Genomic DNA, 24,485 nt, shown 5'->3' with positions numbered 1-24,485 from the left:
TCTATTTATGGAATAAGTAACTCAGCTTAAGCAACTTACAATCCAAACGTCCTTGACCGTTGCAACAAAGAGACCACAGGCCATGTTTCGATCAACGAGACATGGATGGATGACATCCAAAAATTTGAGGTGAACCACGTGAAACAGTGGTGATTGAACGCACTGTTAAAAACTTCCCCGATATCTGTGTTTTCCTTCATCCAGCTCTTTGTAGCCTTTTCAACATGTTGGATGGCAAATAAACATTACAATAGGTTTTTAATGATGGGCATTCAATTAACATTGTTTTCTTATAAGTTTTTAATGATGGGCATTCAATTAACATTGTTTTCTTATAGTGTGCTGCACCTGATATCAAGATCTGCTTGTTTTTTTAATTTTTGCTCGTGCCCTAAAATAATGATCTAAAATAGATGCATAGATAAATCAGTTCCCACACATCATAGTAGCGACGTGGCTACCGGCATTTTAGCATCACGTCCTTGTCCCTGTGTGAACATGGGGAGGCGGATTGCCTGCCACCGGACGCGGATTTCCTGCAAAAGGCTTTGGCAGGGAGTTCCTACGCACGGATTCTGGGTGGGGCACTGCGATGTTTGTAGAAATCAAACCCGTCCATCCGTCTTTTGACCTCATTTTAAGACATGCTACCAAAAAATGAGGAGGATCCAAAACTCAAGTGGGCCACAGGAGATGAAACAGTGGGGAAAGGAATGCCCACCGTTGAAACCTTCATAGGCTCCACCTTGCTGTTTATATGCCATCTAAACCGTTTATAAGGTTATTTTCACTCAGATAAAGTGAAAACACCAAAAAAAATTAGACCGTTACAAAAGTTTTATGGTCATTAAAATATTTCAACGGTGGTCACTAAATCTTCACTGTTTCCTCTCGTGTGGCCCTCTTGAGTTTTGGATCCTCTCATTTTTGGTCTCACTTAATAGAATAAGCTTAAAAACGGATAGAGGGGTTGGATTTCTCACAAACATCTAAGTGGGCCCCACACAGGCTTTCGAAGGAAATCCGCGTCCCCTGCCACCACCATGGGAAGCTAGGTGGGGCCATCGATCAAGATGTTCTTGGGAACTTGTTTCATTGGTACCCATTTCCTTACTTGATTTTTCCTTCCATGGAACCTACTCGAGTTTCGGATCTACCTCCTTGTCATGACATGATCGGCAAAACGCATGGGCGGGTGGATTTCTCACGAACGTCACGGTGTACTTGTCAAAGTCAATCCCCACCTCGAACACGGACGAGATGAATCCTCAAGTGGAGCACATGGTTCGGCAATCCAGACCATTCATATGATTCATACAAGAACGTACGTACTCTCCTTCTCTAAAAATCTCAGCGTTAAGACACTCTAAACCTTCCGATCCGTGGCCTGCAGAAACGGCTAAAGAAGAGAACTACAACAACAGTACATTCAACAAGAATAAGATACAAATACATGATCTGTTTACTTCAAGGTCCATCGAAGGAAAGAAATAACAGACCAACGGTCTGGATTACCTGACAACGATCCCACTTATCAGTTCCGGAGACTCGTGCACACCGTACAACGATACGGATGACATGTATCGTACCAGCCCTTACATAAAAATAGCATACAGTGGCGCAGAAGTTGCCTACTTTGGGGTTTATCTCTAAAACCCTTTTATAAGAGGAGTCTTAAAAATGCCCCAACTCTCTACCGTCAGACTCTTCTTCTCCTCCAACTCAACCTCTTCTCTTTCTCTTCCTTTCAAGCTCTCATTCCCTTCTTCTTATATTCCCTGCAAACCCTATACCTCTAAAAAGACTCTTATATTCCCTCTATTCTCAGCTTCTTCCAAGAGAGAGAGAAAGCCTTTCCATCAGAGGAGAAGCAGCAGTAATCTCAGAGACACCAAGAACAGAGAAAGAATGGCTGAGATGGATGAAAAAGATACCGCCGGATTCAACAAGAGGAGGGTAGAAGGGAGAGAGAAGGGAGCGCCCAAGAACCTTCAGCTTAAAACCAGGAAGTTGAATCCTGTCAATACTATTTGTTATGTCCAGGTGAAAAAAAAGATCCTTTTTATGTCTTTTTTTCTTTTCTTTTTTGTTTATAAGGTTTTTGGTGTTTCTCTTCCTGGACGTTTGGATTTGGGTTTGTGTTTTTCTCCCTTTCTGTAGGGGGATTTTTTTGAGTATTTTCTCCGATTTTTATTTAATTGTCTTTCTCTGTTCTTGGACTATGGATTCATGGTAGCGTGCGTGCTTGCGCGTGCGTGCATGCATGAAACATCTAAAAGCACTTGGTGGGGCCCACCTTAGTTTTGGAATAGCCGAAATTTTGGTGTGACCCCACATCCAAGTGGGGACACACACAATGGATGGGCTGGATGTCTAAAACACATCTCACAAGACCCTATATACAATCAGGAAGGTTTCAATGGGAGGGCATCCACTCTCAACCGTTGTCTGTGGTGTGGCCTACCTAAGTCATGGATTGGAAGGGTTAATCTGATTAATAGGATGGATGTCCGTCACACATCATGGTGGGGCCCACAGAGCTCGACTTCATACTACCATTTCCGACACTTACATATATATAAAGTTTGAGCCTTTTGTTATAATGGGTTATAAAATTTTCCAAAAAAGGTTATTTTGGATTCAGTTTAGTGATTTTACCTTGAAATTTGGTCTATTCATAGATTTTGGGGACTGGAATGGATACACAAGATACATCGCCATCAGTTTTGCTTTTCTTCGACAAGCAAAGATTTATATTCAATGCTGGAGAGGTATGTGTGAAGAAATATTTGCTAGAAGAACTTGTTCTAACTTGTAAGACATGCTAATGTATTTATTTCCAGCCACACAAGCTGAAGAAAAAAGCTGATCTGATTGCTATATTCTTTAAATTTCCAATGTTTGGTGAACTTTTTTTCATTAGGGATTCTGATATTATTTTAAGATAGTTTGGAGCTTGGTCTAGCATTTAACTCTCTCTCTCTCTCTCTCTTTCTCTCTCTTCCTGTATAAATGCATTTGATCCCAAATATAGTAGCCATTATAAACGTGTAATTTACGTCAAGATTCATATTAACTGATAAAAAATTCAAAATGTTGTTTAAATGTATTGCATTGCTGCATAAATTTGCCACGATCCATTCCCAATTCGGTACAATGTCTACCGATATCATCAACCTTGGTATGATATTGAAATCCTTTAGAGCTTATCTGGATTGAAGCTAAACTAGGGGAAGCATTCAGTTACATTGACAAGACATTTGCACTTGCTTGGAAATATCATGCTTCTTAAATTATTCACAAGCGGGAATGAAGCTCTTATTTTTTGCAACTTTAGCCATGGCTTATATAGGTGAATCTATGGAGGGTCGTCATTGACTAGCTTTTGAAATAAGCTAGTCAGTGGAGGATGCTGTGGCAAAATATATATATATATATATATTTTTTTTTTCAAATGGTGGGAAAAAAGTTTGCTACTGATGTGACATTTTAAGTAGCAATGTTGGAGGGAATTTGTGGGATGGCAACCCAAATACTTTCATATGCAAAGGAAAAGCATTTTCTAGGACTTCTCTTTAGCAAAACAAACAAGTGCGAAGGGTTCCCTTTACCTAGTGTTGATGTTAGTTTACCATCCGCTTATGCCACAATTTTTCTCTATGTTACCTTCTCCTAGTTTACCCCCAATCTAAACATGACCTTAGACTTATCTAGGAAGGTACGAATTGACAATATATTCTGATATTGTGTGTTTGTGTTGGAATGTATCATGATACAAGCAGTATGTTCGTGTCTATGCTTGTAGGCGAGTGAGAGTGGAGGAGTGGGGTGTGTACAAGCAGGCACTTGTGCCAATGGATTAGGAGGGGTTCAATTGTGATACACTTTCTCACACAAGTCTTAGATGCATATCGCAAACACCGTGTCAATGATTCAAGCCTGTAGCCCGATGGTAGACACGGTGTGTTTCAACATTGAGGTCTCAGGTTTGAGTCCAGCTTACCTATAAAAAAACTATCAATACATTTCTTTACATAAGTGTGGATTAACCCATTTAATGCAGTAGGATTTTCACACTGAGCTCGAGTGGGGTAGCTCGTGGGATGCGGGGACACACTCGGGGTGGGCGGCCCATGTGATTTGGGGCCCACGAGCCCACGAGGGGGGTTCGGCCGAGGTCCTAACCCATGAGATGTGGGGCCTGGGCTATGAGATAAAGGGATTAATTCGCCATACTCTAACAGTTCGAGCTTTTAGAGCAAGTGATTAATTGTCCTGCATCAAATTGGTATCGGAGTAGGAGGTCGTGTGTTTAAGACTCCTCATCGGGGGTGATTAATGCAGGGGCATTTTCACAACGGGCTCAAGTGAGGTAGCCCGATGGATGCAGGGACACACTCGGGGTGGGTGACCCATGTGATTTGGGGCCCACGGGGGAGGTCTCGTGTTCGAGACTCCTTATCGGGGGTGATTAATGCGCATTTCACACCGGGCTTGAGTGAGGTAGCCCGTGGGATGCGGGGATACATTAGGAGTGGGTGGCCCATGTGATTTGGGGCCCACGAGCCCATGAGAAGGGTTCGGCCGAGGTCCTAGCCCATGAGATGTGGGGCCTAGGCTATGAGGTAAAAGGGATTAATTCGCCATACTCTTAACAGTTCGAGCTTTTAGAGCAAGTGGTTAATTGTCTTGCATCACCATTTCTGCTACCCAAGCTAAACCTTATTGGGCCGCAAGGGTAGAGGCTTGATCCTGGTCTGTATGCAAATAGGAAAAGCAATAAAGACAAATGAACAACAAACAGTGTTCGAGTTGTCGGTATCGCTACAAGTTTCGCTGGCCAGAGATAAAGATATAATATCGTTATCGCCGATAATCGGAAATGCAGGAAAAAATGGGGAAACATGGAGAAAATGATGAAATTTTTCTGTGAAACTTTAGGACATACATGAATACACATATTTACAGATTCAGGAATAAAAAAATTGCAAAAAAAATACATTACATAATAAATTTTCATTTAATGGGACAAAAAAAGCATGCGATGCCATAAAAAATCACTTTAATAACAACTAAAATGAGTTTATATATTACAAATGAAGCTGGCATACAGAAATTAAGACATGTAAAAGTGAATGAATTCAAAGATGCCAAATCAAGGATGGATTGGATTATCCAATTAGTGTGGTTTTTTGCATGATAGAGATGTATGTCACAAATTCACTCCTACCATCTGTTTTGAAAGGCCACAATAGGATAATGTTCTAAAAGTTAGGCGGATCCAAAAATCTGGTGGTGGGCCATACCACTGTTTTTAATGGTGGGCATTTAATCACCACTATTTCCCTTAGTGTGGTCCACCTGAGATGCAAATCTGTCTCATTTTGGACTCATGCCTTAAAATTATCTATCAAAATAAATGGACGACATTGATAAAATATTTATCATTATGATGGCCCCACAGAGCATCGACCCATCAATCCAAAGATACAAACAAGTGACACATGCGCACCATATAAATCAGTATGCTTATCGTACTGAGTCAACTATGTGGGGCCCATTGTGATTTATGTATTTTATCCACCCCATCCATCCATTTTACAAGATAATTTTAAGGCTTGATCTCAAAGGTGAAGCATATCCAATGCTCCATCCAATGCTCAAATGGACCACACCACAGGAAACAATGTGAATTGAACATGCCTACTGTTGAAAAATCATTAGGGGCCACAAAAGTTTTGGATCCATGTCATTTTTGTATTTTAACTTCATCTATCTCTGTGTGATCTTATGAACAACTTGGATGACAAATAAATACCACTGTGGGCCATAGCTCTTAGGAAGGTTTCAACTTGGATGACAAATAAACCTCCTTGGTCCAGCATGATGTTTATATACATTCAAACAGTTCATGGTCCCATTCCTGCTGGGATGAATTGAAAATAATAATAATAATAATAAATAAATAAATAATAGCCCCCTCCCACCCACTTAGTAGTGCAAGGGAGTAAAGTGGATTATGTGCAACCTTAGCCTCCAGTAAGACAGTACAACACTTATGGTGGGGCCTACCTTGATATATTTATTGTATATCCATCTTGTTAATTTATTTTTAAAAATCAATTTAGAGTATAATCTAAAAAATGAAGCAGATTCAAATCTTTGGTGGACCTTCACATGAGAAACAGTGGTGATAGGCCATTAAAACCTTCTCATGGATTACAGAAGTTTTGGACCAACCTAATATTTATTCTTTTTTATATAAAGGTTTACGAGACCTTAGGTTGGATGACAAATAAACATTACAAAAACATAAAAACATTAATGTAGGCTCAAAGAAGTTTTTAATGGTGGAGGTTCAACCAACACTCTTTCTTAAAATATGGCCCAGCTTAGATATCAATCTATTTCATTTTTTGGGCTAGTGTCTTATAATAATCTGAAAAGACCTATGAACGGTGTGCATAAAAAATAAATATATCAATGTGGGCCTCGTCGTGAGAGACGCACCACTATTTGTAAAGCCCCGTAATTGCACCGAGTTCATACTCTAAAAGGGAGCTTTCGTCTTGGCTGGTGTACCAAGTATCTGGGTGTACTGACGTCAGCAAGTTCTATGAGTCCCATCATGAGGTATGTGTTATATCCAAACCATCCATTCATTTTATGAGCTCGTATTAAGGCTTGAGCTGAAAAATAAGATAGATATAAAGATCAAGTGGATCACACCGCAAAAAGCAGTGGGGGATTGAATGTATACCATTGAAACCTTTTTTGGGGTCACATAAGTTTTGGATCAATATTATGTATTTTTCCTCTTAATCTAGGTATTTTTGACCTTATGAACAGATTTAATTGAAAATAAACTTTATGGTGGGCCCTACAAATGTTTTAACGGTGAAAATCATTAACCATTGCTATTTCTAGTGTGGTCCATTTGAGATTAGGTTATGATTTATTTTTTGATTCATGCTCTAAAATGAATTTGAAAAATGAATGAACGGTATGGATGTAATAAATACATCAATTTGGGGCCCATTTAATTTTGATAACCTTTGAACCGTTCGTACAACTCGGAGCTCGAGGAGCTTCAGCGCTCGTCATCGCATGACACGTACCCACGCGGATGCGGATTAGATACTGACAGGTTGAATCGCGAGTCCGCCACGGAAGTGACGTCACCAAGTTATGTGGGCCCCACTATGATGTATGTGTTGTATCCACACCGTCCATCCATTTTGAGATATCATTTTAGGGCAGGAGCCAATGAATGAGGGAGATAAAAATCTGTACCGGACCCCGCCACAGAAAGTAGTGGGGAGAGTGATTCCCACCGTTGAAATTATCCTACGGCCCACCATAATGATTATTTGAAATCCAACCCATTCAAAAGTTAAAAAATACATGAAATAAGGGAAAACATAAATATAAGCTTGATCTAAACCTTTTGTGGCCTTCAGAAGTTTTTAATGGTGGACGTCACTGTTCCCACAGTTTTCTATGCTGGGGCCCACTGGATCATTGGATTTAACTCAATTCTTTGGATATTGCCCTAAAATGATCTCTCCAAATGGATGGAAGGCGTGGATACAAAACATACATCATGATGGGGCCCACGGAACTTAGTGACGTCACTTCAGTAGCTAGTCTAGCTACTCAACCTGTCAGTATCTAATCCGCGCCCCTTTCGTCTCATCTTCACCGAAAAAGCTTCCATCGTTTTTTCCGCCTTAAAAAAAATTCCGATTATCTTTCCCGAAATTTCTCTCCTTTTCAAATCCCAACCCAAATCCCCTTCAACCTCGTCGAAATTGGGTTTCTTTCGAACCTATTCTTTTCAAAGAAAAAAAAGAAGAGATTTCTTACCTCTGAAAATCCGGCGCTATTAAACGTGGTTGGCCCACCAAATCCATCCGAAAGCCACTCCCGCGGGCAGATTTTGAGAAAAAAATGGTAAGAGATTTTTTTTTTCTATATTAGTTTTTTTTTTTTTTTTAAAATAATAGGGAGAGTTGTCGCTGATAATTATTTTTTTCCCGATAAAATCGAAAATATCGCCGATATTTCATCGACATTAGGAAGAGAAACGAATTTTTGGTGTTTCGGTGTCGCCGATCCAGCGACACCGATAATATCGGCGATATTATCGATTTTTCGTCGACAATGGAAACACTGACAACAAATAACTAGGTCAGTAACTTTCATACACAAAACTCAAAGTTCCCAAGGATAATAGAGGAAACCCTCCTCGTTAACCTATCTTTACATACGTTTACGATAGACCCACATATTAACTATGACAATAATAACATGTCCCCATAGGACCCATATCCCATGTTTAGATACATTTGATTAGACCCACATATTAATTACATGTTAAAAGCATGTCCACACAAGACCCATGGTTATCATGATCTATGGATATGATCATCAATTCATTGGTTAAGATCACGTCATTGGCTTTTCAAGGCACACAACACTAACACGGAGGGCCTTCGACTAATGACCCCACTAGATGTGCCCTTAACACTTACTTTCCTTTATGTATCGAAATGCATACTTTTGCACCACATGGCCCGATGAGATTATTGCTATACATTCCTAATAACAAACTACACATTTTAATACTTTGAACCTTGGTTCATTGGTCTATTTGATCAAGATACCCATACTTGGGAATATCAGTGCAACCCGATTGTCAAGTTACTGAGATCTCAACACCAGAATCGCAAAGAAATGAACAAGAGTACACCTACAAGAATAATGGAGTACAAAGGGAGATAAATTTATTGATTTCAAATTTCTTCTCTTTCAAAAGAAAAACTCACACAGAATATTTTATAATCACTACTTCCTCCTCCCTCCTTCTAGACCTTAAATGAATCTTTAATAAAAATCCTCTCACCACCCCCCCCCCCAACAACAAAAAAAAAAAAAAAAAAACCTGCTATATTGATATGAAATCAATCTAATTGATTTCCAATATGTTTAATTGACTCAAATCAATTTAGCATACCTTAGATAGCGACAAGCCTAATAATGGTAAGCGCAAATATGGAAAATTATCCTCAAAATCTTCAATCACATCTTTAAATCAGCCCTATATCATCCATCACATCCTCCTATATCTCTCACAAACAGTAAATTATACCTTTTAATATTTAGGCCCCAAATCTATAAATATACAATCCAAAAACAGCAAGTGTTGGGCCTTGCAGTAGGTCGTTAGCCTATGCAGGCTGTGGGCTTGCACCAATTCTCCTTGATTTTGAAAGAACACATTGTTGAGTTAAAAACCAATCATAACCTTTGGACTCATATTACCTTTATGACTAATCTTTTTCTTCTTTGGTGGAAGCTGGTGGTGTAACCTTAAGTGATGGCTTGGCACAATCTTTGTTGGAATCCACTATAGATGAAGGCTCTTTCACTTACACTTTCATGGGTGCTAACTTGTTTGTTGTAACTTTAAAGTTCTTTGTGGATCCTAAACCATTTGTCCCTTTTTCGTGCATCAATCATCTTTTACAAAGGTGCTTCAATTTGAGTGTTGATACTTATTTGCATGTCTATTAATGTGACTACCACTATCAATGAATCTGTCAATTGATTCATTAGTGAATTCAAGTGTAGGTCCAACATTAATGCATTGATCATTTCATATGTTAACTTTTCCTTTGACTTCATGGACCTCTTCACTGTTTTCAAAATTTCTACTTCAATTTGGGGGCACACTGTCACATTCCAACTATTGAAAGATTCGATTGATGTCTTCATAAGCTGGGGCTGCCCGTTGTTGGTTAGGACTTTGGTGGGGGTATTTTCTTACCTGTCCACATGCTCCAACTTCGGTCTCCAAATTCCCTCTATGCTAGAGCTCCCCTACTTGATTAGTGAGATTGCCTACCGCATGTGTAAGTTGATCTACGTGCTTGATGAGTACATGGATCAATTGGATAACTTGCTCAAACTCTTCTCGTTTCATTCTCTTCGAAGCCACTATGAGATGTCGTAGAGTCGACAGTTCCCCAATGATCACCTGCTCAGATACCAAAATGGTGCAACCCGGTTATCAAGTCAATGTGATATCAACACTTGGATCACAAAGAAATAGACAAGAGTACACCTACAAGAATATTTGAGTATATAGGGAGAAATACTTTTGATATCAAACTTCTGTTACAAAACTCAAGAAAAACTCACACTTAAAATTTTTTAGAATCATTACCCCTTTCCAAAATTTTATAGAGACCCCTTTTATGGACCTTAAATGAATCTTCAATGAAAATCCCCGTCTATTAGATTAATTTGAAATCAATCTAATTGATTTCATATATGTTTAATTGATTCAAATGAACTAAACATGCCTAATAATGGTAAAAACAAATCTAGAAAATAATCCCCAAAATCATCAAATGCATTTTTAAATGAGCCCTGCATCATCCATCACATCCTCCTGTTATCTCCCACAAATCGTACATTGTAACTTTTTATATTTAGGCCCCAAATCTATAAATAAACAGTCCAAAATCAGCATGTGTTGGGCCTCGCGGTGGGTCGTGGGCCTGCATCAAATATGCAAGCCTGCTTTTGTTATGACACTAACCATAATTTTGGTACCACTGTTGGCATCATTGTTGGGCTTAATCACTCCATCAACTATGGCCCTGCTGGCATTATTGTCATCATCACCACGGCTGTTACCTGCACTCTTTTCCATCTTCTCTATCTCAATATTATGTGGGATCCTTATAAATGTTTCCAAATGAATTCTTTTCAAGAGTGGTCTGCTTTTTTCTGAATGAGTTCTTTTTGTTCCAGGGGTTGCAACGTTTCTGCACCGAGCACAAGATTAAGTTATCGAAGGTATGAGATGCCACTCCATCTGTGAATTATTGAAACTGTTTCCCAAATTGGATGTATACTGACTGTGTTCTGTGTTTTCCTTCAGATTGATCACATGTTTCTTACTCGTGTTTGTTCAGAAACTGCAGGCGGACTTCCAGGTTAGCACAAAGTTGGCTTTGATAATAGTTATTGGGGCGTCCTCAAGTGGTACCGGTACCACCATAAGCTTGCAGTGGTACTTGGCAGATGTGGGCCTGCATGATGTATGAAATCCATCCAACCCATTCATTGGATTTGTCTAGTCATACTACCCCCATGATCCAAAAATCAGTCTGATCCAACAATTACGTGGGCCACAATGCAGGGAAAGTTTTGAGAGGTCACATACACCCACCTGAATTTCAAAACAGCCTGATTTTCAACTTGAACCTTCATCCAGACCAGATGAAGGGTCTGGATGATGGCCTGGACTTCATATACACAATTTGGTGGGCCCTTCACACAAGTCAAGGGTGGAAATTCCCTCCCAACTTGTTCCCTGCTGTGTGGCCCACCTGATTCACAAATCACCCTAATTTGAGGGCCCTAGGGGTACTCTTGACTCATATGATTGGCTTTTGATTTTATGCATTCGTTATGTGGACCCCAAATCTGCCCAGTACCATTGGGGCACTGCCCCTTAGTTATTAGCTTTTCCAGTTTATCATTATGCTTTATTTTATTGTGTTAAAAGATCAAACAAACTGTTCTGAGTAAAATACCAAAACTGACCATTTTTATTTTTTATTTTTTTAATTTAAAGTAACTCCAGCATTAAAGCTTATTCTAGGTTCTGAACTGCAGTGAAAGATGTTAGAGTGATTGACTGACTAGTTCTCTATACCAAGCAGGTCTTCTATTGACTTTAGCTGGCATGGGAGATGAAGGGATGTCTGTAAGTAACTCTGCAGGCTTCACAAAACTTTTCTTTGGAGCAAGAAACTCTAATTGCTATCAAGGTATTAAAACTTTGTTAAAGCCGAGTCGACTCGCCTGAGGCAACTCAGTTTTGCTAGAGAACAAACTAAGTGACACCCCTGAACATTTATCTGTTCCAGACAACTTGTTACATGGCTAGTTGGTTTTTGTTGAAACCAGATGAGTTATGGCAGTTCTGTCCTTAGAGGAAGACACTCTGAAACGAGTTTTAAAACCTTGGTTGGGGCTATGCACCTTATGCCATCTCATTTGGTTCTACCGTAATCTCTTATTTTGTGCTCTCATTATCGTAACTTTAGTTTCTGTCTTGAAGGTCAATGTATGGGGACCCTCTGATCTCAAATATTTAGTTGATGCAATGCGGTCGTTCATCCCGACTGCTGCCATGGTCCACACACGAAGCTTTGGGCCAGGGTCCAATGCTGCTGGATCTGCTTTTTCAAAGTCTGATCTGGGCAAATTTACAGATCCCATAGTTCTCATTGACGATGAAGTTGTCAAGATATCGGCAATTCTGCTGAGACCAAGTTGCTCAGAAGTGATCCAAAAGGAAGATGTTAACGTGTCGAACTCAAGTGCTGTAGCTTTAGAAGAAAACATGGACTGCTTTTCAAAGCCTCTTGTACCATGCACGCTAAGTTCAACCCGAAGAGCAGGACCCATGTTAAAACCTGGCGATATTTCTGTGGTTTATGCCTGTGAATTGCCCGAAATCAAGGGAAAATTTGATCCCGCAAAAGCCGCCGCACTTGGATTGAAACCCGGACCAAAGTATCGGGAACTGCAGCTCGGAAATTCAGTTATGTCAGATCGTCAAAACATTATGGTGCGTTATGTGAAAGTTGTCTACAGTCTTCTTGCATTTGGTTTGTTATGGGCAATGCAACAAGGATCTCCAGTTCTTTTAAAAATGTACCGTTAGACAAATATCTCATAGATGGGGGGGGGGGGGGGGGGGTATCTTTTAGTTTTTTTTTTTTTTTTCTTCGACAAGTGTCTTTTAGTATGAATTGTATGTTATTCTTATGTCTATATTTGATATGCTTTTGTTTTCCAATATTTTATGCTTTTATGAATTTATATTTTGATAAATAAATATATTTTATTTATAAGTGTATGGATGTGTCAGCTTGTCAGATTTTCTAGCATATCCTCATGTCACATGTCCTTTTTCTAAGTTAATTGGGTATGGGTAAACATTGTTTTGGTTCTTCTGTAGTTCATGATCTCACATGCTTGATGGAATTTTCTATTGGTCTTCACTGCATGTAGGTCTTCCTCACATTGTTTACCATTACATGTATTTTTGTGTTGTCTGCCTCTTATCTAAGGGCATCAACATGTGTTTGTATCCAATGCATTTTGGGTTCGAATGATTCCTCATTTGGCTCTGTGCAGGTTAATCCAAGTGACGTACTGGGCCCTTCATCCCCCGGACCGATTGTCCTTCTCGTTGACTGTCCCACATCATCTCATTTGCAGGGATTGTTGTCAATACAATCCCTTAATGATTATTATGCAGATAATGTAGACAAACCTCAAGACAGTATGAAGTCTGTGAATTGTGTGATCCACTTGGGTCCAGCTTCTGTCACCATGACTGCAGATTACCAGAAGTGGATGAAAAGATTTGGTGGGGCGCAACACATCATGGCTGGACATGAAATGTGAGGTTTGGTTCCTATGAGTTCGATCCTGTCTGTTACTCCTAGTAATCATTTTTACATAGTATGCTATACTGTTTCTCTGATAGCATGCATATTCTCTTTGTACTTGTCATCATGCTGTTGCCTCTTTGACATTTTTGGACTCCGAATAAAGTCATCTTTTATATATAAGAAATGAAGATTTGATTAATAAGAGTGGAGAAAACAGGGGCTATTTTGGGTTCAAGGCTTCAAGCCCGTGCCCTTGTCGTAGACAGACTGCTACTGCGTTTCAACTTTCAATATTGGGTTCTTGTGCTCAAGCCCATATTTACATATCTAAAGAATGTGCAGCCATTCCTTTAGTCTCATTGACACTAAAGAACCATGAAGAAGGTGCAGTCATTCCTTTAGTCTCATTGATGCTAAAGAACCATAAATAGAGATTTTAGATTTGCTTGTTAGTGTACTGTATGTATTAGTGGTTCTCATAATAGTATGATTGTGCTTGGAACTAGGAGTTTGTGTTTAAAAATTCACCAGTTGATTTTGAGCTCAACTAGGATGGCTCTTCTTTGCCTGCCTCTGAGTACAAATCCAAACTCAAAGGGCTACATTCTCATTATTTTTATATCGCCTCCTATTTGCTGCAGAAATATGAGGCCATGTGAAACATAGATGTTACCATCATTTAAAGGTGGTGCCTTTGCCTTTCACCAATGGCAAGGTGAGGACTATAGTTCTCACTGAGTAGTGATCTTTTTCAGTTTTTTTGTTTTTGTTTTTGTACAATATCAGTTGTAAAAGAAGATTTTAACGTCATTAACCTTTTGTACCAGTATGTGCTTTTTCACCTTCATCCTTGAGTTTACATATAAAAATGTGGTTATTTTGGTTGCAAGAAAGTCGTGTGCAAATTCTTTCCATTACAATACTTAAGTGGAAAACACCCTTGGGTTATGACTACAATGCAGGTGCCATTTACTAGTAATTAGATTGTATGTGTCCATGTTTATGCATGTATATAGGAAGGTCTCAACTACAAGTAGTTTGGGGTGTGGAGCCCACCGTGGTATGCGTATGGCATCTAACTGGTCTAACATGATTACCTATAGATCCAACCATTGAGTGGGCCAACAAGTGAATTTCAAGGTTTTTGGGTGGTATGCTTCAATTTTAACGGTGCATTAGCTAGTACTTGTGGTATACTTCGAGATCATAGGTTTAGTTTCTAGGGGGACCACTTATGCATCGTGTGGGACCCACACGAAGGTTAGGTCAATTTCTAAAATAAGTTGAAAAAATTTAAGGGTTTCCATGTGTGAAACTTTTGGAATAATTCTCAACCGTCCATCATATCTTACTTGGTGGCCCGTACCACCCCAAATTTAATCCATTCATTGGTTTTCTGTCTTGAGTGCAACCTTACTTTGTGGACCAGCCCCAAAAACACTAAATCAAACCTCACATTCACCCCGTCCATTCATTCAAGATCCATTGAATGAATGACCCAATCAATCACACAGATTTACACACTTGAGAGACCAAAGGACCCCTGATGATTGAATGGTGGACACCACTTGAACCCAACCTATTTTCCCCTTGTTGGACCACCCTAGATCATGCCAAACCTCCCAAATCGGTCACGGTTACAACGTGTAACACTGCCAGAACCGTCTTTCTTTATCTTTTGTTGTCGCGTGTGTCACCAGCCTAGGATTGGCTGGAATTGTGGACCCCACCTTCCGTTTGGGCATGTGTTACATAGAGACCAGAGAGAGAGAGAGAGAGAGAGAGAGAGAGAGAGCAGCACTGGCGCTGCCGTTTCCTTTAAACAATGTTTGATGCACTTTCAAATTGATAGAATTTTACTAAAGCTTCTCTATGGCTCGAAGGCCTTAGAAACATGTCCAAACACAGTGTATTCCAAAAAGTAAACCTATGAGATTTATGGGCAAAATAAGAGTATCATAATGGTAGTTACGGTTCAATGATCGGGCGGGCCATTAAGGAGATATAACATGAAATTGCGATGAGTGGTTGGATTCGAAGATCCATGGGTGGAAATCGTAGGAGTACGATTCTAATGAGTCAAGTGATGTTTGGTTAAAATTTCATCACGATCGGATGTGTAAACATTCTTTTGAGCATGACCTAAGAAGTATATGCATATAAACCCAAAGATTTTTTATTTTTTTTTCTAGGTTTTTATTTAACACTTAAGGATCCATTGAAATGAAAAAGTAATGGTAGGAAAGGTTCATTTGCATCTTACTAAACACGATGGTCGGTTCACATCCTTGGATGGTCATGGACGCGTGCGGATCTAATGGTTCTAAGATGAGATCACTAAGATGAAGTGGTTCAATGAAGACAAAAATGGTCAAATAGCTAGATGTAATGTCAATTTGGTATTTCTACGGTCAGTTTGGTAATCAGATGAGTGTAATATTGAATATAAATGACTAAAGATGACATTTAGTGTAAAAGCGCATGTACATGAAAGTGTACACATCAAAATTTCTACATACATAACAATTAAGATAGAAAAATCAAAACATTACACATGATGAAAGGAAAAGGCTAAACTACCCTTTAAAATGCAGGGGATATTACAGGCAACCCTTCTGGATGGATTGGATGTCATAAATACACCATGATGGGTCCCACACATGGCTAGTTGCATATGTGTGTGTGTGTGTGTGTGTGGGAAATGGTATTATGAGGTCGACCTCATGGGAACTTCCCGTGAGGTCAAGTTGTGTGGGCCCCACCGTGATGTGTGTCGGGCGTCTACCCCATTAGTCAGATGCACCATTCCATGATGGGCCACATGCTTAAAAATCAAGTCAATCCATGACTTGGGTGGGCCACACCACATACAACAATTGAGAGGAGTTACCCTCCCATTAAAACATTCATAATCATTTATTGGGCCCACCGAGATGTGGTTCACAAATCCAGCCCATCCATTGTGTGTGTCCCACTTGGATGAGGGGTCGGACCAAGTTTCAGCTGCATCCAAAACTCAAGTGAGCCCCACCGAGTGCTTTTATATGTTTTAGACATGTCTCATGGTTTTAGATGGTACGGCCCACATGAGTTCTGTATACAGCTGATTTTTGGGATATCCCATACCCTAAAGGGGACCCATGAAATGCACGGTGTTGATGTTCAACACACATCACAGTGGGGCCCACACAGTTCGACCTCATGGGAACTTCCCATGAGGTCGACCTCATAGTACCATTTCCATATATATATATATATATATATAGACACACATATCTGCCACTTGGAATTTTATGCTCTCATTGTTGGTCCAAAGCCTGGTAAAAGAGTAGGATTGCATCAGGTTGGCAGCCAGTGTCAAACTTTAGCCACATTTTTTCTTATGAATCCTAAGAGTCGAATGCTGGAACTGGGTTTGTGTAGCTGACCCTATTTAACTGGGATAGGCTTTGATGGTGATGATAAATGTCAATGACTTTTCAATTGACTCACTCAGATAGAGTCAGAGATCAAAAAACAATTGCTGAGTCAAGTCTGAGTTTTTTAACATTAGTTGAAACTACAGGTGGATTATTTGTCAAATTGAGGGTGGCTATAATTAACCTTTTGAGTTTGAGCACAGTAACTGCAAATGGACTTTATGCATCTGTTCTCATTTTGCATTGGTCTGAGTTTTTGAACATTAGTTGAAACTCCAGGTGGATTATGTGTCCAATTGAGGGTGGCTATAATTTTAACCTTTTGACTTTGAGCACAGTAACTGCAGATGGACTTTATGCATCTGTTCTCATTTTGCATTGCCACATTTTTCTATTTACAGCAAGAACATGGAAGTTCCAATTCTCAAATCCAGTGCAAGAATTGCATCACGGCTTAATTACCTGTGCCCTCAGTTCTTCCCAGCTCCAGGATTCTGGTCCCTTGGGTACACCGACACCATCGATCCAAACACCATTACTTCAAGTGAGGTTTGTTTGTTATTATTTTCCAAGACTCATTCTCGTTCGGTTAGAACTTAATTTTTTCAGATGGAATGGAAATTGAGCGGTTAATTTCGTCTTTCTAGGATTCTTCTCCAACACTTGGTCAAAGCCTTTCTGCCGAAAATCTTCTCAAGGTATGATGCAGGATGGCCTTCTAACTCAGTGAGTGTTGTTGGAGTTGCAAACCTTTGGTATTTATTCTCATGCGTATCTTACTACTATATTCTGGACAATATAGTAGTTTTAAATGGCATTTCTGTTAAGATGTTAGCGTGTATTTTAAATCAAGCTGCTTCTAGCTTTCGTGATTTGGATTGCTTGAACAACTGGAAAATGATAAATCAAATAGAATTTCCCCTGCTGCATGATATACTGAATTCAGCTGTTGTGTTCGGCACATGGTTTTGAAAACAGTTCTGTTGTGGCCATTAATGGCCATTACCTAAAGGTAATGATGGTGACTGTTATGCGATATGGAGCTGTGATGCCCAATTTGGAAAAAATGGCTTGTGACGGGCCGATACCAAGGTATTTAAAAACGGTTACATAACAGCTGTTACAGAAAAAGGTCCTGTAACGGTTTTTATGTTATATATATATATATATATATCAGTGTTTCAAATAGCGCCCGTAGCGTACGCTACGTAGCGTAGCGTGGCCGTAGCGCTACATAGCGTCCCAAATAGCGTAAATCCCCGGTAGCGTACGCTACAAGGGTCGTAGCGTACGCTACAGCTACGTAGCGCGTAGCATCCGTAGCGTAAGCTACAAGGTATTTTTTTACTATTTTATTTTTTTAATTATTTTTTTCATGTTTTCTTTGTTTCTAATGTTGAGGAATGTGACACTTATATTATACTTGATACTTTTAACCTATGGGATTTTTATTTCTTTTCATAGTTGTGACTTGTGGTTTCAATTAGACTATTAATTAAAGTGGTTTGTTTAGAAAGTTGTTGATGTGATAATTATTTGATTTGGCTTATATATGTGGATTGGCTTTTGATAAATGATAACTAATAACTTTTTTGAACATGCTTATAATTGAAAAAATGAATCATATTTTGGGCATTTTTATATTTTTTTTTCATTTTTTTTCACTATTTATTATATTTGTCCTATTTTTAAATTAAAAAATAGAAGTATCGTGTAGCTTACGCTACATGCTACGTATTTACGCTACTCGCTATAGAGGGCAGAGCGCTACGCATCACGCTACCGCTATTTAAAACACTGATATATATATATATATATATAGGATCTGTAACAGCCGTTACGGCTACCATTACCATCATTGAATACCTTGGCCTATACAGGCAAATACGGTTTTTCCTTTAAAAAAAAAAATGACTGCCAAAGGTTTGTTATGGCCGTTACGCACCTGTAATGGCCATTGTGGCCCGTATCATAATGGCCACCATTTTCATTATTGAATACTTCGGTCTAACGCCTCTAACTGTCCCATGGATGGTTATCTGATTCTTTTGAATTCTTTGATGTTGTTGAAACCCAAGCTTTTTATCAAACATGAAAAAAAAAGTTGTTTTCTATATTTGGCGCATAGTATCCAATGGAACTCACATTACTAGATCTTGATTTTTGTCGATGTTGTACTTCAACTGGCTTCTTGAGATGAAGCCCACCTGATCGCTTTGTCTCACCTTTTGTTGTTGAAGAGTGAATTGGTACAAATTGAAGGCTCTAACAGGGCAAGGGGAAGGCCTAAAAGGACGTGGGTGGTGGGGGTAGCAAGAAAAGACAAATGACCTATGGTCTGACTGAAGTTATGACCCTTGATAGAGTGGAATGGAGGAGAAGGATTCATGTAGCTGACCCCAATTAGTTGGGATAAGGCTTAGATGACGATGATGATGGTGATGGCCTTGTGCCATTGAATCAAGGAATGCCAAATCGGTTACGTATCGGCTACGGCCGATACGTAACGGTAACGGTACGCACCGTTACCCGATTCGGGGCCGTATCGGCCGATACCAATTTTTGTACCCGTATCGGCCGATACGGGCGTAACGGCCGATACGGGCGTAACGATCACCCGTAACGGTCAGCCCCGTAACGGTCGAAAAACGGCCATATTTTTTTGCATTTTAAGGTCCGTTTTTGATGTTTTTTCGAAACTTCTTGCTTCCAAACTCCTTCTCACTCCTTCTACTGCTAATTTCGACCAACCTTGGCTGGATATTTGAGTAAAAAACACATTATATTGGCGGATTTTGTTGAATCAAAGCTTGGTGGGCCATTTTTCATAAATTTATCAAAAATAGGTATTTATACTTTTTTTAATATGTTTTGCTGTTTTAATTATCTCATATGATGTGTTAATCATAGTAGAACATGTTAATATCCATTTTACAGATTTGGGGTGCCATTTAATATTTTTTTAATATTTTTTTCTATTTACGCATGAATTTTGCCCCTTTTTTTTAAAATTCAAAAAATCAATTTTTAATGATTGTTTTGCTGTTTTAATCACTCCATATGATGTGTTAATCATAGTAGAACATGTTAATGTGCATTTTACAGATTTGGGGTCCCATTTTATATTTTTTAAATATTTTTTTCTATTTACGCATGAATTTTGACCCTTTTTTTTATAAATAGAAAAATAAAATTTTAATGTTTGTTTTGTTGTTTTAATCACTCCATTTGATGTGTTAATCATAGTAGAACATGTTAATGTGCATTTTACAGATTTGGGGTCCCTTTTTATATTTTTTAAATATTTTTTTCTATTTTCGCATGAATTTTTCCCCTTTTTTTTTAAAATTCGAAAAATCAATTTTTAATGATTGTTTTGCTGTTTTAATCACTCCATATGATGTGTTAATCATAGTAGAACATGTTAATGTGCATTTTACAGATTTGGGGTCCCATTTTATATTTTTAAAATTTTTTTCTATTTACGCATGAATTTTGCCCCTTTTTTTTAAAATTCGAAAAATCAATTTTTAATGATTGTTTTGCTGTTTTAATCACTCCATATGATGTGTTAATCATAGTAGAACATGTTAATGTGCATTTTACAGATTTGGGGTCCCATTTTATATTTTTTAAATATTTTTTTCTATTTACGCATGAATTTTGTCCCTTTTTTTTTTAAATTCGAAAAATCAATTTTTAATGGTTGTATTACTGTTTTAATCATGCCATATGATGTGTTAATCATGGTAGAATATGTTAATGTGCATTTTACAGATTTGGGGTGTCATTTTATAATTTTTTTCTATTTTCGAATTAGTGACTTTATGTTTTTATTTGCTTATATTGGACAGGTTTTGCCTTGGAGCTTCTTAGGGTTTAGTTAGAATATAAAATCATCTTTATTAATATAGGTCATACACAGATACACTCATACTCAAATCTAATTATCTAGTGTCTACCTAAGCCTAAAGAAATGTTTGGATCTGGCCAACAACAAGTAAGTGATGATATTGGATGGCAACATTGTGAGAGGGTTGGTGGTACTAGGCACCAAATGAAGTGCAAGTATTGTGATAGACTAGTGACTGGTGGAATTACCCGTCTCAAACAACATTTGGCACATCGAAAGGGTCAAGTTGCGCCATGTAGTAGAGTACCGAAAGAGATAATGCTTTTAATGCAAGCTAGTCTGGATGAGTCGAAGGGTAAACGTGCTGCTGTACAAAAGAAGAAAGATGATATTTTGGATGCAGCTCGACAGGAAGTGTTTGGTCCTGAATATATGGGCATTCGTGATGAAGATATTATTGATTCTGACGAAGATTCAGATCGAGAACTTACTATAGCTAGGAGAGAGAGCTTCCGTCTAGCTCGTGAAGAGGAAGAACGTCGCCGCATGTTTTGGCATGTACTGGCTTCATGAATGGGAGAATCACTTGCATGTCATATCGACCCAAAGGAGGGTTCACAATGATGCACAATGTTCTCTCCAAAGCTGATAACTTAGGCCCATTGTCACTATGGGAATCCTGATTGAAGGCTTTAACCGATGAGATGATGGCTAGCATGGTATATTTATATGACATTTAGGTTACTTTTCATGCTTAATTCTTTAAGTTATGTGTTGACATGAGTGAGCATGTTGTAATTTTTCTGCCATGATCCTTTACAATATTTTTTTTCTTCGAACATTGATATTTTATTAAAAGAAGGCAAAAGCTTAAAGAAAACAAGTGTACTTCAACTGAAAAAGCTACAACTCACGCCAACAAACCGGAAACTGAACTATGACTTTAGACAATATTGCCCACTCTATTACATGTGATTTAGCCCTACTAAACACCTCAAACACTTGCCCCCGATGGTTCCTAAAGCATCTTTCATTCCCTTTTAACCATAGGAACCATATCCCCTCTAGCAAGCTAAGACACCAAACTTTCCTCTCAATTTGTCCTTTTCCCCCACCATGCCACAATAGAAATAAGCGATCAATTGACCCTGGCATCACCCATGCTACTTCAAACATTTTGAAGAAGCAATCCTACAAACCTTTAGCAAACAAGCAATGGATAAAGAGATGATCCACTGATTCCTCATCTTGGAAACACTTTAAACACGCATTCGGGAGAACCATCCTACACACATTCGGCCAAACAACCGTTATGGAAAAAATGACCTGTATCTGCCGTTAATGAAACATTTTTTTTTTTTTTTTTTTCTGAAAGATAACAATTGCATTAATAAAAGAGAGATACAAAAAGAAGAGGGAGTCTGCAGAGATTGCAAACACCCTAAACACCTAAAAAATTAAGATCGCTAGCCTTCCAAAAGTCTACAGAGGAGGCCCATTCAATTAAGAGACGCTTGGACTTGGATATAACTGCGTCGATCGAATTAGAGATGTCCTCAAAGCATCTGCTATTTCTTTCAATCTAGACGGACCACCAGATAGAGAGAATAGCCATCCTCCAAAGCTTGGACTTCTTTTTGCCGATTTTTACCCCATGCCAAGCAAACAGAAGTTGATCCACCGATTCGGGAACGCACCAGAAAATATTGAACCAAGAGCAGAAATCGGACCGGATTCTGGATATGAAACAGCAGTGCAGTAGGAGGTGATCAACTGATTCTTCGTCTCTCATACAACAGAGGCAGATGTTGGCTAACGACATCCCTCTTTTTTTTTCCAGATTATTTATGGTTAGAATCTTCTTCTTACTGACTAGCCATCCGAAAACGGCGATCTTAGGGGGGGCCGAGTATCTCTAGATATGCGATGGGTGAAGGGGAGCGGAACCGACCGGATTGTTGTGAATCAGCTGATAGAGATTTAACAGAAAATCTACGAGACTTTTCCAGTCTCCATATAAGCCTATCAATGTCTTTCTGTGAGGGCCTAGCCGAGTAGAGATCTTCCACAAGGCCGAATATTCCGAAAGCTCCCAATCGTTCAGATTCCTTCTGCAAAGAAGATTTCAAACTATGTTGTCTCCTACAATGGAATAACAGTCGGCCATCGATACATCTTTATGGGGGGCTAGAAGATAAATATTGCGAAATCTGTCCTTTAGAGGGGCCTCCCCCAACCAGATATCTTCCCAAAATCTGATGTTTGAACCCTTCCCCAGATCGAAGTCGTCACCTTTAAGAACCGTCTTTTTCGTTTTCACGATGTCTTTCCAAATAGCCAACGCCTTGTAGTTCGAGGAGTCTTTTGTCCACCATCCACCCTTTGATTTGCCGTACTTGCTTTTGATTATAATGTTCCAAAGGTTTCCGTTTCCCGACCTAGTCTCCACTTCCATTTCCCCAAGAGGGCCCGATTCATCGACTTTAGGTCTTTTATCCCTGCACCTCCTTCCTGAATTTGGCTACACACTTCTTTCCAATTTAAAAGATGAAATTTCTTTTCTTCCTTGCCATGTCAAAGGAAGTCTCATCTGAGCTTTTCAAGGGAAACCAACACCGGACTCGGGCATCTGAAGACCGACATAAAATACAACGGTAAATTGGATAGGGCCACATAAGGGTGAGCTGACCTCCCAGCGAAAGATAGCGGGCTTTCCATCTGGCGAGATAAGTCTGGAACCTTGCTATGACTTTCTCCTACTGATGAATAGGAGGCGAACCGTAGCAAAGGGGAAGACCAACAAAGAAGAGGGGAGAGAGGCTGCCGTACAGTCGAAAACTTCAGCAAAAGAGTTGAGCTCCTCTAGTGTTAGATTGACCCCATGCATTTTTTATTTTGCTAAATTGACACGCAGGCCAGAAACAGCTTCGAAGCATTGAATTGTAGTGCATTGGAAGTCCACCTTATCAGGGCTTGCTTCAGAGAATATCAGGATGTCATCCGTGAACTGGATGTGAGAGATCGGGTGCGGCATACCTTTCAATCTGCAACCACACAAAAAACCTTCAGCTTGGCCTTTGTGCAGTAGCTTGGACAGAGCTTTACCAACAATCGGGAATAGAAAGGGAGATAAGGGATCTCCTTGTCGTAACCCCCTCGAGCTTTTGAAGAAACCTGATGCAGGACATGAAATTAAACATGATGTGTGAGATTTCAGGCTTAAAATCATCTTAGTTTAGAAACAATTACACAAATTCCATATCTCATATAAAAAGTCCAAACATTCAAGTAAAGGGGAATCTATGCGGGTCCAGGCCTACCCAAGTTACGACTGGACCAATAAAAATTATAAACCAAACGATGCTCAAAGGGAAATAGAAATCAACCACACATGCATAACAAACAGTCCCTAATCCAAGGGATTCCCCAATCTCAATTCAAGGAACCCTAGGGTGAAAAAATGGGCAAATAAATTGGGGCTAATGCAAACTAAAGCTAGGGTTTAGGAAATAAGAATGAAAAGAGGAAAACCTGACCTGGAGAAAGCTCCTGCGTGCGGATGGTGGCCCGGGGCTGATGCACGTGCGCGGGTGGGCTGGCCGCACGTGTGATGGAAGACCGCCTCCCCAAAGTGACACCTAAGCCTTAGTCGGACAGGGGAGACTTCCAATTCCTCCAAGTTTGACGATGATTCGACGTAAGGTCAAGACGTAGTGCTCCGCCGATGTT

General features: G+C 39.4%; 1 protein-coding gene across 2 annotated transcripts in view; it reads left to right on the top strand.

Annotated features, from left to right (window-relative positions):
• Positions 1-1,635: 1,635 nt before the first annotated feature.
• Positions 1,636-24,485, top strand: part of LOC131223001 (tRNase Z TRZ3, mitochondrial-like) — a 33,069-nt gene continuing 10,219 nt past the window's right edge. The window contains exons 1-9 of one of the 2 annotated variants that reach the window (XM_058218278.1): positions 1,636-2,043; positions 2,682-2,771; positions 10,822-10,866; positions 10,952-11,006; positions 11,739-11,782; positions 12,140-12,652; positions 13,225-13,493; positions 17,305-17,452; positions 17,551-17,601. In XM_058218278.1, the coding sequence (XP_058074261.1) occupies positions 1,681-2,043; positions 2,682-2,771; positions 10,822-10,866; positions 10,952-11,006; positions 11,739-11,782; positions 12,140-12,652; positions 13,225-13,493; positions 17,305-17,452; positions 17,551-17,601 (1,578 nt within the window). In that variant the 5' untranslated portion in view covers positions 1,636-1,680. The remainder of the gene's footprint in view (positions 2,044-2,681; positions 2,772-10,821; positions 10,867-10,951; positions 11,007-11,738; positions 11,783-12,139; positions 12,653-13,224; positions 13,494-17,304; positions 17,453-17,550; positions 17,602-24,485) is intronic. The other variant, XM_058218279.1, reaches the window with a different exon arrangement.

This window comes from Magnolia sinica, chromosome 13, assembly GCF_029962835.1.
Source record: "Magnolia sinica isolate HGM2019 chromosome 13, MsV1, whole genome shotgun sequence".
Lineage (NCBI taxonomy): Eukaryota > Viridiplantae > Streptophyta > Magnoliopsida > Magnoliales > Magnoliaceae > Magnolia > Magnolia sinica.
Note: the sequence above shows the minus strand (reverse complement) of the source record. Positions and strands in the feature narration are given on the sequence as shown.